Source organism: Ovis aries, chromosome 1 (assembly GCF_016772045.2).
Source record: "Ovis aries strain OAR_USU_Benz2616 breed Rambouillet chromosome 1, ARS-UI_Ramb_v3.0, whole genome shotgun sequence".
NCBI classification, from domain to species: domain Eukaryota; kingdom Metazoa; phylum Chordata; class Mammalia; order Artiodactyla; family Bovidae; genus Ovis; species Ovis aries.
In genome coordinates this window covers 190,951,655-190,973,706 of record NC_056054.1, presented here as the reverse complement: position 1 = coordinate 190,973,706, position 22,052 = coordinate 190,951,655, and the positions used below count along the sequence as shown (strand labels likewise).

Here is a 22,052-nt window from a genome sequence, read left to right as displayed (position 1 = left end):
GAGATGCAGATGTAGAGAATAGACTTGTGCACCTGGAGGGGAAGTGGGACAAATTGAGAGAGCAGCATTGACACGTATACCGTACCATGTGTAAAACAGATATACTTCCATATATACTACTTGGAAGCTGCTGTGTAGCACAGGGAGCTCAGCTTGGTGCTCAGGGATGACCTACAAGGGTGGGATGGGGAGGGGAGGGAGGCTTGAGAGGGAGGGAATGTATGTATACATATAGCCGATTCACATTGTTGAGACTAACACAATGTTGTAAAGCAATTATATGCCAATTAAAAAAAAAAATTGGCCGGCTTCCCTAGTGGCTCATTGGTAAATAATCTGCCTGCAAGTGCAGGGGACACAGGTCCAGGAAGATCCCACATGCCGCAGAGCAACTAAGCCCGTGTCCCGCAACTCCTGAGGCTGCACCCCAGAGCCTGTGCTTCACAAGAGAACACACTGCAATGAGAAGCCCATGCACCACAACTGTAATAGAGAGTAGCCCCTACTCACCGCAGCTAGAGAAAAGCTCATGCAGCAACAAGACTCAGCACAATATATAAATAAAATTATATATATATTAAAAAATCAGCAAATGATAGTCCATGGGCCCCCCCCCAAGTGTGTTTATTGCAGAAGGAAAAAAGGACAGTAAAAGTTATTTTAAAATAAATTTAAATAGCACATATAGCTATCAGACATATTGGACAGTGCAGAGAAGGCAATGGCAACCCACTCCAGTACTCTTGCCTGGAAAATCCCATGGATGCCATCCATGGGGTTGCGAAGAGTCGGACATGACTGAACAACTTCACTTTCACTTTTCACTTTCATGCATTGGAGAAGGAAATGGCAACCCACTCCAGTGTTCTTGCCTGGAGAATCCCAGGGACAGTGGAGCCTGGTGGGCTGCTGTCTGTGGGGTCGCACAGAGTCGGACACAACTGAAGCGACTTAGCAGCAGCAGCAGCTCTAGGTCAGAAGCTCAAACTTGCATAAGATGCAAACTTTACCATGCATCAAAGTCATGTTAAAACACAGATTTCTAGGACTTACCCCTGAGCTTCTGATTCAGAAGATCTGGGTTGGAGTCTGAGAATATGCATTTTTAACAAGTTCCCATGTGAGACTGATGTTGTTGATCCAAATGCTGCACTTTGAGAAGGACTGATTTTTAATTGTCAGCTGGTTCCACTGGGAAAGAATATAAGTTCCCCATGGTTTACCTGAATTATATACAATGAAATAATTTTTTTTAATGATTATTTCACACTGTATAGTTCTCAGAAAAACAGCTGTAGTACCTCAAATATTATCATTTTATTAATTCTATGACCAGTCCTTTTTTTTCTTTCTAAGAACGTTGGACTAGCTTGGTTGGTTCTTTATTGGTCAGAATGGTGGAAATGACAACTTATCCTAAAATAAAGTCAGGTTGGCCTGGTCTCTTGACTGCTAAAAATTGTTCTCCATTCTGAGAATTGTTAGGTAAAAATAGTTATTAGAACAACTTATACAAATTAAAATATACTCCTACTGCCAAAAACCTATAGAATCTTTTGCTGTTTCCAAATTAAGCCTGGGGTGATATGGGTAGATGGGTAGATATTTAGCGATTGGGAAACATATGTCCTGTTTTACCTGGAATGGTCAGGTATGATTATTATTATTTATGATTGTATTAAAATAATCAAAGAGAACAATTTAGTTGATCAAAGCAAATTTTATTTCACATAGGTAGTCTCTAAGGAATGCAGAGAACTGTAAAATAGAGGAAAACGTCTATAAGCAGGAAATAAGGAAGAAATACTCAGCTTAGGTTCATGGGCTGACATTAGTATCTGACCTTATTTAGAAAGATCGGGGAAACAAGTATAGAACCTAGAGTTGACTTGGTGGTTGGAGATTGGCTGACTGGATATGCTGTGGTTCTGATCAAGTGGAGCATTTACACAAACATGAAAGTTATCTAAGTTTTAGTTTGATGAGTTATCTAAGTTTAGTTTCCATCTTGAGACTAGAAATTTATTTCAACACTTATTTCAAAATGTCCTGATATGGAATGACAAATTTTGTGGTCACCCTACTTAGAAGGGACAAGGGAGAAAAGAGGAGAGTCCTGCATCCCATGTTGGAATAGCCAAGAATTTAGGTTACGTTCCTGTGTAGCATCTTTAGCTTTACTAGGATACCACTACCCTGAGACACCTTTGTTGTTTCTTGGGTGCTGTTTTTGAACCTTGATAGGGTAGGCATATCTTTTCTCCTGTGTAAATATTTTGTTCTTTTTCTATAAACATAAAAGATTGCATATCTCGATTTCAGGAAGTCACTCTTGATTCTGCTCTCAGAGGTGGTCCTTCTTCACCTTTTAATAATTAACTCTACTCATTTGTCAATATTTTGTCAATATTGACAAAAAACTGTTTGTCAATAATTTTTTCCAAAAATGTCTATGGAAAATCGATTTTTTGTTTTCAACCCTAGATCTCTGTTCCCGTTCCTCTAGCCTGGTGGTCACCCTCTGGCTTCTGCTAGGCAATCTGTTTCCTCTGCTGGCTGGATTTCTTCTGTGCGTATGGCATTAGGAATGGAAAAGTGAATTCTAAAGACATTCCTTTGTGTCATGTTCCTCTGAACAAAGCACAAAAATCTGGGTGAGTGCCAGCCTGTGTGGATGGTGGAAGTGGCATTCCTGACTTTGGCTTGGAAGTGTTGACCACAATCAGATCCTGAAGCAGAGCTTCACAGCAGTCACTCCTCATCAGCAACCCAGCAGCCTCAAAGTTTGGAGGAGAAGGATTTCCAAGTCTCTTTAAATTTCAGGATACATACCCTTCTTGAAGTTTTCCTTTGAAAGTGGGATAAAAGGTGAAGATTTCAGTGATTACATACCTCAGCATTTCCATTAACCTAAAACAATGGGAAAGTTCATCTCTGCTGCAGTAATTTAAAGAACAGCTAATCGTTGCAAGATTATAAGTTGTGGACCCTGTCCTCAAAAGTATAAATTGTCCTTTGACTTACAGAAAATAATGATTTCTACATCAACTATTATACCTATTTTAAATGACTGTACATCGTATACCTAAATCATTGTTCTAATGAGTTTGGTTTTTTTAAATTTTTGTTTTGCTAAATCTTATGATTTAACCTTTTTCAAACCAGCTGTGTGGCAGTTTCCTGCTGAACCACTATGTGTTGGTAGCCCTCTTCTAGCTGTATCCATACTCACTGATCTTCAGAGAGTAGCTTCTAGTTGTATTCTCCATTAGTTTAATAATGACTTGAAAAACTGGGAAGCAGAGGGAGAAAATATTCTGCCCTGTGAATCATTGAAGACATGCAAATTGAAGAAAACCTAATTGTATGTTTTTCAGATAATAGTTATGACAACTGCTATCCAACAAGAATAGAACTTTCCTTTTGACAAATGAAGATAAAAAGAAATTCTGGTATAGACAGGGATGCAGTTATTTTTAGGTCGGCATAGAAACTGTTACAGAAGAATTTCTACTATTTGAAAATTATTTTATGTATAAGAAGAAAAAGATATAAGTCAAAACAAGATGGTCTGAATTGCTTACTAATAGTAAAGTGTAGGTTTGGTGTAGAGCCTATCCAGTAGGGTCCACTTTACCACAAAGCGTATGACTTAGTCCATAGAAATCAGAAGATTGCCTTTGTAATGTCCTTTACCTCTTATATTTGACACTCTTTATGTTACCTATTGATTCTGGTTCCCAGAAGCAATTCTCCTGTGATACCAGAGCTGCCCAACCCTACTTAGTAATCCCAATGTGAAATTCTTTAATAATGAATGATGTCCAGTTTTTCAAAAAAAAAAAAGAAAAGAAAAGAAACTTCATTAGCTCTAAAGCTATGAAGTCCTGTGACGTTATAAACGTAGCCCTTGAACAAACATTAATTCATTAATTGGTTGGCCCTTTAATTCAGCACACAGTTATCAAGCATTCAGTTTAAGAAATTGTGCTAAGTGAACAAATAGCGTAATTGCTAAGAAATAATTCCAACCTACTATTTGGCACTAGAGTCAAACAGCAACTCCAGCATAAAGGAAAGTCACCTCTTTTTTTTTTTAAATGCGTACATTTAAAATACTTACCTGCCTACAGTTTTAAATTGGAGGTTTTTGTCTTTGTGAAATGCTGGGAGTCTCTAGCATAGCCAACCTGAACTGAAGAAAAGCTAATAATAATGGTGTTTCTGCCTTTGTCTTACATACTTTAAATCATGCAAATCAGAAAAATGTAGAGTATATTTTTAAAGAAAGTTATAAATCTAAGCATATATACCTAATGTGATTATGAATCATTGCAAAGTTATATAAAGAATTTTACCAAAAATAATACAGATTAATAATATATTTGAGACTCACAGTGATAGGTTCAGTTATATTTTGACTGTTGTGCAGTAATCCCATTTAGGTAGTATTGTTTCTGAGCATGGTGCTTTTTATACTTGAAATATATTTTTGCTTTATTTTTTATTGATATAATTATATTTGCACTAATGAATTTCTGAAGATATTATAGATGACATTTTTTCTATCTATATTTGTTAAGCTTGGTATCTGGTAGCCCAGTGTTTCCTCTGCACAAATGTAGAACCTGATAAAGTATAATGTTAAGAAATCTTGAATTTTTGAGGGTAACTAGCTGTGCTGGTGTCTTCCTTCCTCCTCAGCAAGTTTTGAAAATGGTTGCTTGTCAGTAATTCTGCATAGTATACTCAGTGAAGATTTAGAAGGCCACTGAACCTATAAGAAATTTTAAGAGGCATAGTTTAGTCACTTAGTAGATGATACAATTCTAAAACAATATTCTAAAAACGAAAAATTTTAAGTCTGAAATTTCAGTGCAGAATTAGTGGACTGTAATTCAGCTTTGAACTGAAGAACTTGAAATGACCTAAATGTCAGTATCCTGTGACAGGTGATTCCCTGTATGTTTGCAAAATCAGTTCACAGAGAGACCGCAACCGTGTTGGGAGGGAGGTGGGGCAGGGAAGGGGAATGGCAGTAGCTAATTTGATGATAGCAGACTGAAGTCCCTTTCTGATTCAGAAGGAGCCAAGTGCTTACAAAAACTGACTACCTCAGTTTTCATTTCAGACTTAAGTTCATTTTGATAGTATTAAGGTCCCAATGTCAAAATTAACAAGCGAATTTATCTCTCAGGTTTTCAAGAACAGAATTTACAGGAAGGAAGCAAAAGCCATGTCGTTAGACTTGAGCTGACCGCTTTAAAGAAACTGGCAAGCAGTTAGGTAGTCTTAATATAGATGTCTCTGTATTCTCCTGAAAAACATCTTTTCCTAAAAATGTTATAAATTATGCTTAAAGTTAGTTTCAGCCTAATATGTTGGCTAAGAATTTATCAATATTTGAAAGTGAAACATAAATTAATGAAGTTTAGTTTTTAGGAAGATACATAAATAAGTATTCCAGAGTATTCCATAAAATTTTATCAATATTCTCTTCAATATTAGAAGACTCACTGATTGAGACCGTCTGTAAAATGACCATATGCTTTCTCAGAATCTTTCCAGCTCTAATATTCTGTGACTGATACTCATGCAGAATTGCTCGGTCACTGCTGGCTCTGGCCTGCTTCCTGGAGTATGCCAGCTTACATACACGTCATGTTCGTTGCAGTGTCCTTTGCTCAGTGCCTTAGCACTGTCCTTGTCCTTGGACGCTGAATGGAGAGAGAAGAGGGCATCTGAGTAGTCTTGGCAGGATGAGGTGGACCTCAGTCACAGCCCCACAGACCTGTTTCATAGTTGGCACCTGTCATCCGTGCCATGTCCTTGCAGCCCAAGAGGACTAATATACTTTAATAAAGTCTGTGTTACTTGTTCTGAAGAAAGAACTTACCTGAAAGGATGACCTTTTTTTGATACATTTAGTCAGGGTTGGGGAGGGAGTGGTGAATTAGTTTCTTTTTGTTTACATTTTTAATAAAGTAGATTTTAAGAACTAATCTTTATTTATGGTATTTAACTTTAAGTGTAATATATTACCTAGAAAAAACAAAGCTTTAATAAAAATGGAAACTAGTCTGCATCTTGTCTTTTACTTAACACCATCAATTTTTTTAAACCAGGTTAGAAGTACAAACCTCAGATGGTGAAAGAATCTGCAGTCAATGCAAGAAACCTGGGTTCAATCCGTGGTTCAGGAAGATCCCTGGAGAAGGGAATGGCTACTCACTCCAGTATTCTTGCCTAGAGAATCCCATGAACAGAGAAGCCTGGTGGGTTACTGTCCGTGGGATTGCAAAGAGTCGGACAGGACTGAGCGACTAACACTTTGAGGAGTACAAACACATCCATACACTTTATGTGGGGGACAATGAGGTGATTATTGTGAAACATAATTCAATTTTTACTTTTAACTGGAGTAATATTGTCCTACTTAAAGACTGGAGACAGGTGTTATGTAAAGCTATAGGGAATAACCCTCCTCAAATAGTTAAGCAGAAAGAGAGTAGACTAAAACATAAAACAGTTCAGGGCAGCTGTCTGTGTTTGAGGATGATTCCTGTCCCATTAGTTTCGTGCTGTGAGCCAGGAGTCTCATTGCAGGACCACTCTGTGCATTCAAGTACCACACTCTATTTGGGGCAGCAAGTGGATTGTGGCTGTCATCGTGGAACGTGATTCTTCCTCATAACCTGACTAGTTTGAGAGAATGTACCTGGGACATGCCTTCATGTGTACGCAGAATCATCCTGCCCTGGGGGCTGGAACTAAGCACCATGAAATGGACTGAATATTGCCTGTTTAACCTACTTGCTGAGTCTAGATCTTTGCAGGAAATTTTAATGATAATATTTAATTTTTTTAATGTTTTAAGTATTTTATATAAGTACTGAAACTATGTACAATAAATTCACGGAGTTTAGTAAATACAATATTATTTGCACAGTGTACTGAAGATAAAGCCATCTACACCTCATATATTACTTGTTTACACTCCCTTTTTGTATATTCATAGAATATAGCTTATTTAGTAGGTGTCATTGCTTCCCTGGTGGCTCAGCTGGTAAAGAATCTGCCTGCAATGCAGGAGACCTGGGTTCGATCCCTGGGTTGGGAAGATTCCCTGTAAAAGGGAACGGCAAGCACTCCAGTATTCTGGCCTGGAGAATTCCATGGATTGTATAGTCCTTGGAGTTGGACACAACTGAGCAAATTTCACTTTCAGTAGGTATCATTACATAAACAAGTCTTTGGTCCACATATCTCTGGTAGATACGATGAAATGGAGAGGTTTATATAAATCATCTTGTTAGTGGTCCATCAGAAGTTCATTCTTTAATGTTTAAAATAAACTGGACATATTTGGAGATAGAAGTTCAAATACACCATCTACCATTGTGGTAGATGACCAATACCATTCTCATTTTATATGTATAGAAATATTTTGTTCTGCCTATAGACCTTGGTATATCTTAGATTTAATGCCATTTTAACATCCAGTGCCACTAACAGCCAGTTTTTTCAATTTCAATAGAAACATTAGAGATTCAATGTTCTAACGTCGTCGTCTTGTTTGAAAATCACAGTCAAGAAGGCTACGGGTTGATAGGAAGAAATTTCACATGTGCTTACACACATGGGTGTTCATTAGTGTGTATATAGTGACGGCTCTGATGTATTTGGCTGAGAATATGAAAATTTACTGTAAGTGGGGTAGGTGCAAAGAATAGAGCAAATGCCTCACGCCTCAGCAGTTTGCCAGAGCCTTGAATCTTTAATAGAAGTCAGATGAAACAGGTTATGCCACTTCTCTAAAATGATATTGGTTAGTTGTGAAGCTTAATGCTTGTTAACTAAGTAAATGTGTAAAATCTGCATTTCTTACAATAGGTTTGAAAAAGGAGTAAAGAGAGAGCCAGTAAGTCTATAGGTGTTAAATGATCCTTAGGAATAAGCATCATGGAAAGAAAAATGAAGATGCGAAATATCTAAGGCAAATCAGTCCTCAGTCTGATTGAGGTGAGTCAGTGGCGTCGCCACTCTGGGAATTTCCCCCAGAGCCCCGACACCAGCAGTGTGCCCCATGCCTGGTCTCCACAGATGGGTTTTTTCCTTCCTTTTTGTTCTAACTTACCTTTTCACAGCTGCCCTCCAACCCTAGGCTGTGATCATCCTCCTCCTGTTTCCCCATTACCATTTCAAAACAACCTGGTTTTCTCAGGTACATACACATACCTTTGTGATGGTATTATTAACTGGGGGTGGTGGTGAGGGGAGTCTTACCCCTCCATCTTTTTCAAGGATCAATTTGAAAAGAGGGAACCAGCAGCTCTCACTAATTTGTCAGAAACCAGAAACTCCCCTCCCTCTGCAGTTTGCTCCTGCTGTTTTATAGTTTTCATACCATCGTTTAATTCCAGGTCTGGAAAGACAGTGCCTGGTATGGCTGCCGTGCACCATGGCCCAGGAGTCATGGTGGTGGAAATGAGCAGATTAGCATCTACTGAGCAGGTCAGCTTCAGAGAGGGCAGGCACTGATTTGGATGTGGCTTTCAGCTACTCAAGCCAGAAGCATAGATGCAGAAGTTACTAGTGCCCTGGAGAAGGAAATAGCAATCCACTCCAGTATTCTTGCCCAGAGAGTTCCATGGACAAAACAGTCCATGGGGTCTCAGAGAGTCAGACACAACTGAATGACTGAGCACAGCACAGAGGAGGAAACAGATAGTGAAGGTAAGTCTAAACTCAAGGGAGAATGAAGGCCTAAGAATTGGGTACTAAGAAACGACTCAGAGAAGAGGGAAATAGGAGCAAGAGGGTGCATGCAGAATGACCAGGCCACTACTGCTGCATGGGGAGGGGCTGCCTTGTGTTTTTGCCCCCAAGGTGTAAGCGCACTTGAGAGTGCCTTCTGATGCTTATTGAGGTACTAAATCTAGTGATTGAACATTGAAGTATTTGTTGGGTACTTAGAGCGTTCAATGCATATTTAGCACCGACTCTGGCAGGCATTCTGCTGGGAACACAAGAAACCAACAGACATGGTCTTTGTCCTGGAGGTGGTGAAGGAGAGGGACAATTAAGTGATTGTTTACTCAATACTCTGTAATAACCTGTATGGAAAAAGAATCTGAAGTAGAACAGCTAATCCTTTGCAGGGAGCCATTGCAAACTTCTGCTCACTGTGAAGACAAGAAATATAAACTCTTCTTATATCCTCTGTGCCCCTCAGCCTCCTCCATCCTTACTGCCTCCCCTTATCTACATTAGATCACATGGTCCCCCATTTCACTCTACTGCAGTGGCTCTCAAAGTGTGAACTGTGAGTTCAGTTCAGTTCGTTTGAGTTCAGTCGCTCAGTTGTATCCGACTCTTTGCAACCCCATGGACTGCAGCACACCAGGCTTCCTTGTTCATCACCAGCTCCGGGAGCTTGCTCAAACTCATGTCCATCAAATTGGTGATGCCATCCAACCATTTCATCCTCTGCCGTCCCCTTCTCCTCCTGCCTTCAATCTTTCCCAGCATCAGGGTCTTTTCCAATGAGTCAGTTCTTTGCGTCAGGTGGCCAAAGTATTGGAGTTTCAGCTTCAGCATCAGTCCTTCCAGTGAATATTCAGGACTGATTTCCTTTAGGATTGACTGGCTAGATCTCCTTGCAGTCAAAGGGACTCGCAAGAGTCTTCTCCAACATCACAGTTCAAAAGCATCAATTCTTCAGCACTCAGCTTTCTTTATGGTCCAACTCTCACATCCATACATGGACTACTAGAAAAAACCACAGCTTTGACTAGATGAACCTTTGTTGGAAAAGTAATGTCTCTGCTTTTTAATATACTGTTTAGGTTTGTTATAGCATTTCTTCCAAGGAGCAAGTGTCTTTTAATTTCATGGCTGCAGTCACCATCTGCAGTGGTTTTGGAGCCCAAGAAAATTAAGTCTTTTGTCACTGTTTCCATTGTTTCCCCATCTATTTGCCATGAAGTGATGGGACCAGAGGCCATGATCTTAGTTTTCTGAATGTTGAGTTTTCAGCCAACTTTTTCACTCTCCTCTTTCACTTTCATCAAGAGGCTCTTTAGTTCTTCACTTTCTGCCATAAGGGTGGTGTCATCTGTGCTTCTGAGGTTATTGATATTTCTCCCAGCAGTCTCGATTCCAGCTTGTGCTTCATCCAGCCCAGCGTTTCTCATGATGTACTCTCCATATAAGTTAAATAATCAAGGTGACAATATACAGCCTTGACATACTCCTTTTCCCAATTTTGATCCAGTCTGTTGTTCCATGTCCAGTTCTAACTGTTGCTTCTTGACCTGCATACAGGTTTCCCAGGAGGCAGGTAAGGTGGTCTGGTATTCCCATCTCTTTAAGAATTTTCCACAGTTTGGCATAGTCAATGAAACAGAAGTAGATGTTCTTCTGGAATTCTCTTGCTTTTTCTATGATCCAGTGGATGTTGGCAATTTGATCTCTGGTTCCTCTGCCTTTTCTAAATCCAGCTTGAATATCTGGAAGTTCTTGGTTCACGTACTGTTGAAGCCTGGCTTGGAGAATTTTGATTATTACTTTGCTAGTGTGTGACAGTGCAATTATGCGGTAGTTTGGACATTCTTTGGCATTGCCTTTCTTTGGGATTGGCATGAAAACTGACCTTTTCCAGTCCCGTGGCCACAGCCGAATTTTCAAAATTTGCTGGCATATTGAATGCAGTACTTTGACAGCTTCATCTTTTAGGATTTGGAATAGCTCAACTGGAATTCCATCACCTCCACTAGCTTTGTAGTGTGATGTTTTTAAGGCCCACTTGACTTCACATTCCAGGATGTCTGGCTCTAGGTGAGTGATCACACCATCATTGTTATCTGGGTCATGAAGATCTTTTTTGTATCATTCTTCTGTGTATTCTTGCCACCTCTTCTGAATATCTTTTGCTTCTTTTAGGTCCATATCATCTCTGTCCTTTATTGTGCCCATCTTTGCAAAGATGTTCTTTTATGCTTATTTTTTAAAAAACCAAAAAGAACATCTTTTTGTGGTCTCTGGACCAGTTGTATTCCTCAGAAGGCAATTTTTTTTTTTTTTTTTTTGGCCGCACTGTGCAGCTTGCAGGATTTTAGTTCCTTGACCAGGATAGAACCAGTCCACCTGCCAGTGAAAGCCTAGACTCCTAACCACTGGACTGCTAGGGAATTCCTATAGAAATGCAAAATCTTTGGCCCCATCCCAGATCTACTGAATCAAAATTTCTAGGGTTGGGGCCCTGCAATCTGTGCCCTAACAAATCCTCTAATTGATGCTGTTGAAAACTCAAATTTGCAAACTACTGCCCTTAACTCTCTGGTGCTTCTTACCAAAATTCACTTGGTAACACCCCAACTTCGGCTGAATCCTATTATCTGCCTTGGCCTTACACCAGATGAGCCCTACTAGGGAAAAACACTAAGCTGAGTGTATGTGTGAATATCAACTGGGTTTTGCCCAACAATCTTATCTTCCTCTAGTCTCCCATGCTCAAGGTTGCCAGAATTAGTGAAGAAAAACCCCAAACCAGGACACACATATTTTAACTTCAAATAATCATATACTAAAAAATTATTTGCTTGTGTCAACTACAAATTGGCACTTACCAAGAGCATTGCCAATGACTGAACAACAAAGGCCTTTGCCATCTGCCTCTATGGAGATTGAACCCTGTGCTGCTATAACTGTTGAACTTCAACAACCCCTGACTGAGTTCAGGGTGGAGTGAGGCACTCTGTGCTCCAGGGGATCTGATGGGACAGGTCTTTAGATAGTTGGATGTTTTTTGGAATAGATTTTATGATCTCAATCCTTGTACCTCCTCTTATCTAGAGAAGCACTAAATCTGTTCAAGGTGACTTCAGATCCTCATGACTAACAAAAAAACCTTTTGTAAAATGAGGGCTTAATGGTATTGAACAACCCCACCCCACAACCTGTTAACCAAAAGCTGCTTTGGATCAGTCTCTCAGAACTATCTGAGATGCTGCCTCCTGGGCTGCAATCCTCATGTTGCCCCAAATAAAACTTAACTAACAACTCAAGTTGTGCATCTTTTTTAGTCGACACTTCTATCTGAAATTCACATTTCACTGAGCAACCTGTATTTTCATTTGCTAAAGCTAGCAACTCTAACTAGGAGATATATATATAATCAGTAGGCAGGCAGTTGGGAAGTGAGCAAGCACAGGATGGAGCCAACACTGAAACCTTCTCAGTCCTTGTTGCCTCTGACCTTGATGGTACAGATGTCCTGGAGAAGCTAGGACCCTTCAGCACAGAACTAAACACACACACACCTGGTCCAAAAGCCAGAGATGCTGCAGGAGGATTCAAAGGAAGATGGGACAGTTGGAGGCCTGGCTGATGCCTCACACCAGCAGGGTGACCTAGCAAATAAATAACAATGTGTTTACAAAATGACTGTTGCTTTACTTCTGTCCTTAATCTCCGCCAGGTATGTCTCTGAACCATCCTAACTGGAAACACACAGGGAAGGGAATTTTGGCAAAAGTAACAACCTAGTCTGGGTGACGCATTGTACTGCACCACACCCATTCTCCAACTTAAAAGAGGCTTGATATTAAATGCCAGGGACAGATGAAAATTTTACACAGCTGCCCTTTACATAGCAACCCTTTGGGAGAATGACGTCAGTAACATAGTAGGGTAAGATACTATCTTTGTCTTTCCCCCTTCAATCTACAACCAGTAAAACATCCACAACACAACAAGGTGCCTCTGTCCAAAATACCAGGATGACAGAGAATTACACACATCTGTGTATCTAAGGGTAGACTGGAACACATAGAGGAAGTGGAATTAGGGGAACAACAGGCAGTGCCTGCAATCCTGGCCCTCTAGCTATGGCAGCCCGCAGCCCCAGAGAATCCAGTGGTGTTACTGAGACCCAGGCCTCTGTACAATGCTGAATCAAATCCTAGAGACAGAGTTTGGGATGAAATAGAAAAGGATAGCCTTATAGCTTTGCCAGGCAAAGAGAGACACATGAGGTTTCTGCCTCGAAAAATTATGTCTTCACCTGGGAGGATTTGATGAGGGTTTTATAAGAACTCTCACCTTTCAAAGGTGAGGTCTACATGGTAGGCTGTGCAGGGCTTTCACTCCCTAATCTTCTCAGGTGGGTCTCCTAATCTAATCTCTGGTCCATTTCATCTTGCTTCAGATCTTGGCTGCTCCACCCATAGCAACTGTTCTGAATCTGTCTTTGGGACTCAGGGAAGGTCATGGAGGCAGAGTCTTGCCTACAAGAAATGGGAGACAGCAAGGCCTCCATGTCTGGGAGCCCCACAAGGCCCCGCTCGGTTTCAGTAGCTGCAGGAGAGGCAGTGCATACCACTCCAGTCTCCCAGGCACAGTGGCACTCGTGGCCACGGGGAGCTGGGGAGCAGTGACAGTGGGCCTGGGGCCCTGGCCCTCCAGCTGTGGAAGCACCCATGACTCCAGCCCTCGACCCTCCTGATGCAGCAGCAGAGCCCAGGAACCTAACACCAGACACAGCAGAGGCGCCTTCTGGACCCTGGCTCCTCTCCCTCCCCGCCTCGGCTGACAGCAACAGAGCCTGATCCCATTTGCAGAGGAATCACCCACCATCCTGGTGCTTCAGGAGGGGTAGTGACACTGGCAGCATCAGGGACTCCAACAACCCTAGAGACAGGCAGTGATAAGGACCACATGGAGCCATGCCTCTGATGGAAGCAGTGGAGAGTGAAAAGCTGGCTTCCACCTGAGGCGGCTCAGGTAAGAGAAACCAAAAGTTTGTGCTATAGCACCACCTGCTGGAAAGTATAAGAAAGGCCTCTAATTTTTGGTTAAGTTGAATTGTTAGAATCAAATAGAAAGGTGCTCCCTGCTTCAAATGAGTAGGCAGAGGTGCTGAGTGTTCTTTCCCAAAGAACACATACAGATGAACAACAAGCATATGAAAAGGTGTTTAACATCGCTAATCACTAAGTAAATGCAAATCAAAACCACAATGAGATATCACCTCACGCCTGTTAGAATCCTTATTATCAAAAAGGAAAGTATTGTTGAGTAAGTGGAGAAAAGGGAACTTACATATAAATAGATACTTCCTGCTCATGGATTGTTGAGTATGTGGAGAAAAGGGAACTTACATATAAATAGATATTTCCTGCTCATGGATTAAAAGAATTAACATTGTTTAAATGTCCATAATACCTTTGGCAATCTACAGATTCAGTGCAGTCCTTATCAATATCCCGAGAACAAGGGACAAATACTATTGGTAGGAATGTAAACTGGCACAGCCACTATGGACAGCAGAATGGAGGCTTCTCAAAAAAATGAAGAAGTACCATATGATCCAGCTATTGCACTTCCTATGTATTTATCCAAAGAATGTGAAAACACTAATGCATGCACCCTTATGTTCATTGAAGCATTATTTACAATAGGCTAAGAGTCCATGAATGGATAAAGAAGAGGTGATATATAGATATATATAAAATGGAATATTGCCTAGGAATAAGAAAGATGAAATCTTTCCATTTGTGACAACATGGATAGAGCTTGAGAACATTCGGCTAAGTGAAATAAGTCAGGCAGAGAAAGATATCATATGATTTCACTCATATTTGAAATATTTTAAAAAATAAATCAACAGGGCTTCCCTGGTGGTCCAGTGGTTAAGAGTCTGCCTGCAACACAAGGGATGCAGGCTCAGTCCCTGGTCCGGGAAGATCCCACATGCTTTGGAGCAACTGCGCACATGCACCGCAACTGCTGAAACTGTGTTTTAGAGCCCATAAGCTGACACTACTGAAGCCTGTGTGCCTAGAGCCTGTGCTCTGCAACGAGAGAAGGCACCGCAACGGGAAGCCTGTGCAGCACAACAAAGAGAAGCCCCTGCTCGCCGCAACTTGAGAAAGCCCTCGCGCAGCAAAGACCCACCACAGCCAGAAAGACATGAACGGAAACAAACACACAGAACGCAAAGGACAGAGTAGTGGTTACTAAAGAGGAAGAGGCCAGGGGAAGGGCGAAATGGATACGTGAGATCAACTGTACAGTGAGGTTTTGGTGGTGAGCGTACTGTAGTGCATTTGTTGTGTTCAGTCGCTAAGTCATTTAACGCTTTGTGACTCTTTGCAAACCCATGAACAGCAGCACACCAGGCTTCCCTTTCTTTCACCGTATCCCAGAGTTTGCTCAGACTCAGGTCCATTGAGTCAGTGATTCCATCCAACCATCTCGTCCTCTATTGCCTCCTTCTCCTCCTGCCTTCAATCATCCCCAGCATCAGGGTGTTTTCTAACGAGTCAGCTCTTCCCATCAGGTGGCCAAAGTATTGAAGCTTCAGCCTTGGCATCAGTCCTTCCAATGATTATTGACTGATTTCCTTTAGGATTGACTGATTGGATCTCCTTGCTGTCCAAGGGACTCTCAAAATCTTCTCCAGTACCACAGTTCAAAAGCATCAATTCTTCAACACTCAGCCTTCTTTATGGTCCAATTCTCACAGCCATACATGACTACTGGAAAAACCATAGCTTTGACTAGACAGATCTTTGGCAACAAAGTGCTGTCTCTGCTTTTTAATACGCTGTCTAGATTGGTCATAGCTTTTCTTCCAAGGAGCAAGGGTCTTTTAACTTCACAGCTTCAGTCACCATCTGCACTGAATTTTGGAGCTCAAGAAAATAAAGTCTGTCACTGTTTCCATTTTTTCCCCCCATCTATTTGCCATGAAGTGATGGAACCAGATTCCATGATCTTAATTTTTTGAATATTGAGTTTCAAGCCAGCTTTTTCTCTCTCCTCTATCACCTTCATCAAGAGGCTCTTTAGTTCCTCTTTGCTTTCTGACATAAGGGTGGCATCATCTGCATATCTGAGGTTGTTGATATTTCTTCCAGCAATCTTAATTCCAGCTTGTGAGTTATCCAGCCTGGCATCTTGCTTGATGTACTCTGCATGTAAGTTAAATGAGCCAGGTGACAATATATAGCCTTGACGTACTCCTTTCCTGATTTTGAACCAACCCATTGTTCTATGTCGGGTTCTAACTGTTGCTTCTTGACCTGCCGTCAGGTTTCTCAGAAGGTAGGTAAGGTGATCTGGTATTCCCATCTCTTTAAGAATATTTCACAATTTGTTGTGATTCACACAGTCAAAGGCTTTTGCATAGTCAATGAAGCAGAAGTAGATGTTTTTCTGGAATTCTCTTGCTTTTTCTATGATCCAGTGGATGTTGGCAATTTGATCTCTGGTTTCTCTGCCTTTTCTAAATCCAGCTTGTATATCTGGAAGTTCTTGGTTTATGTACTGTTGAAGCCTAGCTTGAAGGATTTTGAGCATTACCTCGCTAGCATGTGAAATGAGCACAGTTGTATGTTAGTTTTAACATTCTTTGGCATTGTCCTTCTTTGGGATTGATATGTATGTGGTGTGTACAGAAGCAGAAATACAGTGTTGTATGCATGAAACGTAATGTTATAAACCAATGTTACTTCAGTAAAAAATAAAACATAAAAAAATCACAAAGAGACATAAAGGACAAGAAAAGATCGAAAAAAAAGAAATAGCTACATTTTGTTGAATCCTTTCTATTTAAGCACTTCTGTATAAATACTCTATTAAAGTACAGTTTTACAGTAAAGTTGTACAACAGAGATTCATTATTTTTATGGATTATACACCTTGTAAAATCATTATAACATATTGACTATATTCCCTGTGTTGTACAATATATCCTTATATCTTATTTATTTTAGACCTAGTAGTTTGTACCTCTAAATTCCCTAATTCAAAATGCCCCTCCCCAACTCCTCTCCCCACTGGTAACCACTGGTTTATTGTCTATACCTGTGAGTCTGTTTTTGTTTGTTATATTCATTTGTGTGTGTTTTTTTTTAGATTCAACTATAAATTCTTCATGTACATTTTACTTACATAGATATATGAATACATTACAAACATGATCTCCTTTAGTCCTCATAACAGTGCTATAAAATTGTATTACTAATAGCATTTCATAGATGAAGAAATTAAGGTTGGAGACATATTCCCATGAACATCCAGTAAGCAAGGGGCAGAGCCATGATTTGAAGCCAGGTCCCTCTAAAGCCTGAGTTCCTAACCATTAAGTTCTATGCTATGCAGCCTCCCAACAAACTGTGGACTTTGTTATTTCATAAGCACTAAATCTGCACACGGGCTTCCCTAATAGCTCAGACAGTAAAGCGTCTGTGTGCAATTCAGGAGACCCGGGTTCAATCCCTGGGTTGGGAAGATCCCCTGGAGAAGGAAATGGCAGCCCACTCCAGTATTCTTGCCTGGAAAATCCCATGGACCGCGGAGCCTGGTAGGCTACCATCCGTTGGGTAGCAAAGAGTCAGACACAACTGAGCGACTTCACTTTCACTTTCAAATCTGCACCTATAGACCGCCTGCAAAACCTTTAGGCAAGAGCACTGAGTGATTGACCTGTGACACCGCTAGCTTGGGAACAAGTTCCTGAGGCACTCATCACACTTCTCCCTGAGAAGTTGCCTGAGTTGGATTCCGAGACCTTTCACTTAGTAACTGAGTGGCCTTGGGCGAGTTATATAACCTTTATCAGCGTTACTTGCTTGGTGAAGGCAGTAATTCCCACCTTACAAACTGTAAAGGTAGATGATACTAATACCAGGAGAATATCTGGCACAGCCTGATCATCCTAAGAACTCCCAAGTGGGAGTTCTCCCCCTTCCTCAGTGAATTAGCTACTACTACCTATGTCTAGGCTGCAGACCCTTTAATCTATACCTTCCGTTCTAGTCTCTTATTCTTCCTCTAGATCTGTGCTTCTTGTTTCTCACCAGAAAGCACAGCCAATGCCAAATTATCTTCACTTGAACAATTACTCCCAGCTTTTCAACACCCAATGTCATCAGTGCTACCTTCAATATCTTTCTGGTCCTTGAGCTCACTTTCTTAAAATCATCTCCATCTCTCTCTCCTACTTGTCAGATATCATATGTACACATCACTCCTCTTTCCCAAGAAAAATATTTCAACTCCTAGTGCCATATTTTAAAAAGTATATTAGCAAACTATGTTTGAGAGTTGCCAAGAGAGTAGATCTTCAAAGTTCTCATCACAAGAAAAAAAAAATGTTTTCTTAACTATGTATGGTGACAGATGTTAATTAGGCTTATTGTGATCATTTCACAGTATATGTAAATATCAAATCTTTATCATCTGAAACTAATATCATGTTATATGTCCATTATATCTCATTTGGAAAATCATACTGTGGGAAAAAGAAAGTATATTGTCAAATTTGAGTAAATTAGGAGGATCAGGATGATGAGAGCCTGGAAACTGGCATAGTGAACATATATGTATATCAAGGAAATGGGCATTTTCCTCTTTTAGAACAAAAACCTAAGGTTTGTCGTTGGGAAGAAAAAGTTCTTTCTCTGTAGGCTTCAAAGTACAGGTACAAAGTACCTGATCCATAGGAAGTGGATTTCTGCTTGATATAAGGGAACGTTAAGGACTTGAGTCTCTGCCAGTGAGACGTGGTACAGCCATCTGGGATTCTCTGTCTTTGTCTCATCTGCTTGCTTCTTCCATTCTCATGTCAACGGGGAGGAGGAGGATTTAAGCTAAAAATGCATAGTCACCATCTGCTATGAGAATCTTAAGGAAGCAGCTTGCTAAGTTTCAAGTATGTGCATACTTTGTTGAATGATTTATGACTCTCTGGAATCATATGCTACCCATTTTGAAACTGTTTGAAACCTGGCTTCCTAGCACCAGTGGCATGAAAGCTAAAGGTTGCTCATGGCAATGAAGGGTTTATTATCCCCCTCTGAGTCAACCAGACTCCTCAACTCATAATATTGCCTTTAATAATAAATTATCTAGCACATTCATTTTCAAGGCAGTCAATATTAGCAAGACAGAGGCTTTTCTTTTAAATGATCCTTCTGCTTTTAAGAGTATGAGGACCACAGCAAAGGTAGTTTGCAAATGGATCCCACTGGCCTGAAGACAGTAGGTGTGGGTAGGATAAAGCAGGACAGGCTTCTGAGGGGAGAGCGTAGGGGGAGGGGTAGAAAAAGGCAGAGGACAAGAAGAGGTGCCTGCCTACCCATCCAAAAGGAAACTGCCCAGCAACAGAAAAGAAATATATTGCTCCATCCTCCAGACTCTGAATGTGTTGACCGTGGTCCACAAATGGAGCAACTTGAGAAGGAAAGTACACAGGGCTCTTGGGCCCTGGACCCAAGAGAAAGTAGAATTGATGGCTGACCTGCAGGCGCCGGAGCACGTGGGATCTTTCTTGCGTCATGTGGAATCTTGCATTGCAGCGCATGGACTCTCTAGCTGTGGCACGCAGGCTTACTTGTTCTGTGGCATGTAGAATCTTACTTCCCCAACCAAGGATTGAACCCATGTCCCCTGCATTGCAAGTTCAGTTCAGTTGCTCAGCTCTTTGCAACCCCCTGGACTGCAGCATGCCAGGCTTCCCTGTCCGTCACCAACTCCCAGAGCTTACTTAAACTCATGTCCCTCAAGTTGGTGATGCCATCCAACCTTCTCACCCTCTGTCGTCCCCTTCTCCTCCCTCCTTCAATCTTTCCCAGCCTCAGGGTCTTTTCCAATGAGTCAGTTCTTTCCATCAGGTGGCCAAAGTATCAGTGTTTCAGCTTCAGCATCAGTCCATCCAATGAATATTCAGGACTGATTACCTTTAGGATTGACTGGTTTGTTCTCCTTGCAGTCCAAGGGACTCTCAAGAGTCTTCTCCAGCACCACAGTTCAAAAGCATCAATTCTTCGGCCCTCATCTTTCTTTCATCTTTCTTTATAGTCCAACTCTCACATCCATACATGACTACTGGAAAAGCCGTAGCTTTGACCAGACAGACCTTTGTTGGCAAAGTAATGGCTTTTTAATACACTGTCTAGTTTGGTCATAGCTTTTTTTCCAAGGAGCAAGCGTTTTTTAATTTCATGGCTGCAGTCACCATCTGCAGTGATTTTGGAGCCCAAGAAAATTAAGTCTCTCACTGTTTCCATTATTTTCCCATCTATTTCCCATGAAGTGATGGGACTGGACGCCATGATCTTAGTTTTCTGAATGTTGAGTTTTAAGCCAGCTTTTTCGCTCTCCTCTTTCACTTTCATTAAGAGGCTTTTTAGTTCTTCTCTTTCTACCAGAAGGGTGGTGTCATCTGTTTATCTGAGGTTATTGATATTTTTCCCATCAGTCTTGATTCCAGCTTGTGCTTCATCCAGCCTGGCATTTCACATGATGTACTCTGCATATAAGTTAAATAAGCAGGGTGACAGCATACAGCCTTGACATACTTGTTTCCCAATTTTGAACCAGTCTGTTGTTCCATGTCCAATTCTAACTGTTGCTTCTTGACCTGCATATGGATTTTTCAGGAGGCAGGTAAGGTGGTCTGGTATTTCCATCTCTTTCAGAATTTTTCACAGTTTGTTGTGATCCACGCAGTCAAAGGCTTTGGCATAGTCAATAAGGCAGAAATAGATGTCTTTCTGAAACTCTCTTGCTTTTTCGATGGTCCAACGGATGTTGGCAATTTGATCTCTGGTTCCTCTGCCTTTTCTAAATCCAGCCTGAACATCTGAAGTTCTTGGTTCACGTACTGTTGAAGCCTGACTTGGAGAATTTTGAGTATTACTTTGCTGGTGTGAGATGAGTGCAATTGTGTGGTAGTTTGAGCATTCTTTGGCATTGCCTTTCTTTGGGATTGGAATGAGAACTGACCTTTTCCAGTCCTGTGGCCACTGCTGAGTTTTCTAAATTCGCTGGCATATTGAGTGCAGCACTTTCACAGCATCATCTTTCAGGATTTGAAATAGCTCAACTGGAATTCCATCACCTCCACTAGCTTTGTTCATAGTGATGCTTCCTAAGGTCCACTTGACTTCACATTCCAGGATGTCTGGCTCTAGGTGAGTGATCATCCAGATCGTGATCATCTGGGTCGTGAAGATCTTTTTCGTACAGTTCTTTTGTGTATTCTTGCCACCTCTTCTTAATATCTTCTGCTTCTGTTAGGTCCACACCATTTCCGTCCTGTATTGAGCCCATCTTTGCATGAAATATTCCCTTGGTATCTCTTTATTTTCTTGAAGAGATCTCTACTCTTTCCCATTCTATCGGTTTCCTCTATTTCTTTGACTGATCACTGAGGAAGGCTTTCTTATCTCTCTTTGCTATTCTTTGGAACTCTGCATTCAAATGGGTATATCTTTCCTTTTCTCCTTTGTTTTTCATTTATCTTCTTTTCACAGCTATTTGTAAGGCCTCCTCAGACAGCCATTTTGCTTTTTTGCATTTCTTTTCCACGGGGATGGTCTTGATCCCTGTCTCCTGTACAATGTCGTGAACCTGAGTCCATAGTTCACCAGGCACTCTATCTATCAGATCTAGTCCCTTAAATCTATTTCTCACTTCCACTGTATAATCATAAGGGATTTGATTTAGGTCATACCTGAATGGTCTAGTGGTTTTCCCTACTTTCTTCAATTTAAGTCTGAATTTAGCAATAAGGAGTGAGCCAGTCAGCTCCCAATCTTGTTTTTGCTGACTGTATAGAGCTTCTCCATCTTTGGCTGCAAAGAATATAATCAATCTGATTTTTGTGTTGACCATCTGGTGATGTCCATGTGTAGAGTCTTCTCTTGTGTTGTTGGAAGAAGGTGTTTGCTATGACCAGTGTGTTCTCTTGGCAAAACTCTATTAGCCTTTGCCCTGCTTCATTCCATATTCCAAGACCAAATTTGCCTGTTACTCCAGGTGTTTCTTGACTTCCTACTTGTGCATTTCAGTCCCCTATAATGAAAAGGACATCTTTTTTCGGTGTTAGTTCTAAAAGGTCTTGTAGGTCTTCATAGAACCGTTCAACTTCAGCTTCTTCAGCATCACCGTCTGGGGTATAGACTTGGATTACTGTGATATTGAATGGTTTGCCTTGGAAACGAACGGAGGTTATTCTGTTGTTTTTGAGACTGCATCCA

General features: G+C 41.0%; 1 protein-coding gene across 3 annotated transcripts in view; it reads left to right on the top strand.

Annotated features, from left to right (window-relative positions):
- The window catches only part of LMLN (leishmanolysin like peptidase), a 52,887-nt gene extending 45,952 nt beyond the window's left edge, over positions 1 to 6,935 (top strand). For 2 of the 3 annotated variants that reach the window (XM_004002993.6, XM_042232593.2), the window contains one exon: positions 2,485 to 6,085. In XM_004002993.6, the coding sequence (XP_004003042.3) occupies positions 2,485 to 2,585 (101 nt within the window). In that variant the 3' untranslated portion in view covers positions 2,586 to 6,085. Of the gene's footprint in view, positions 1 to 2,484; positions 6,086 to 6,125 lie in introns of those variants that run through there. The other variant, XM_060418920.1, reaches the window with a different exon arrangement.
- The last annotated feature ends 15,117 nt before the right edge of the window (positions 6,936 to 22,052 follow it).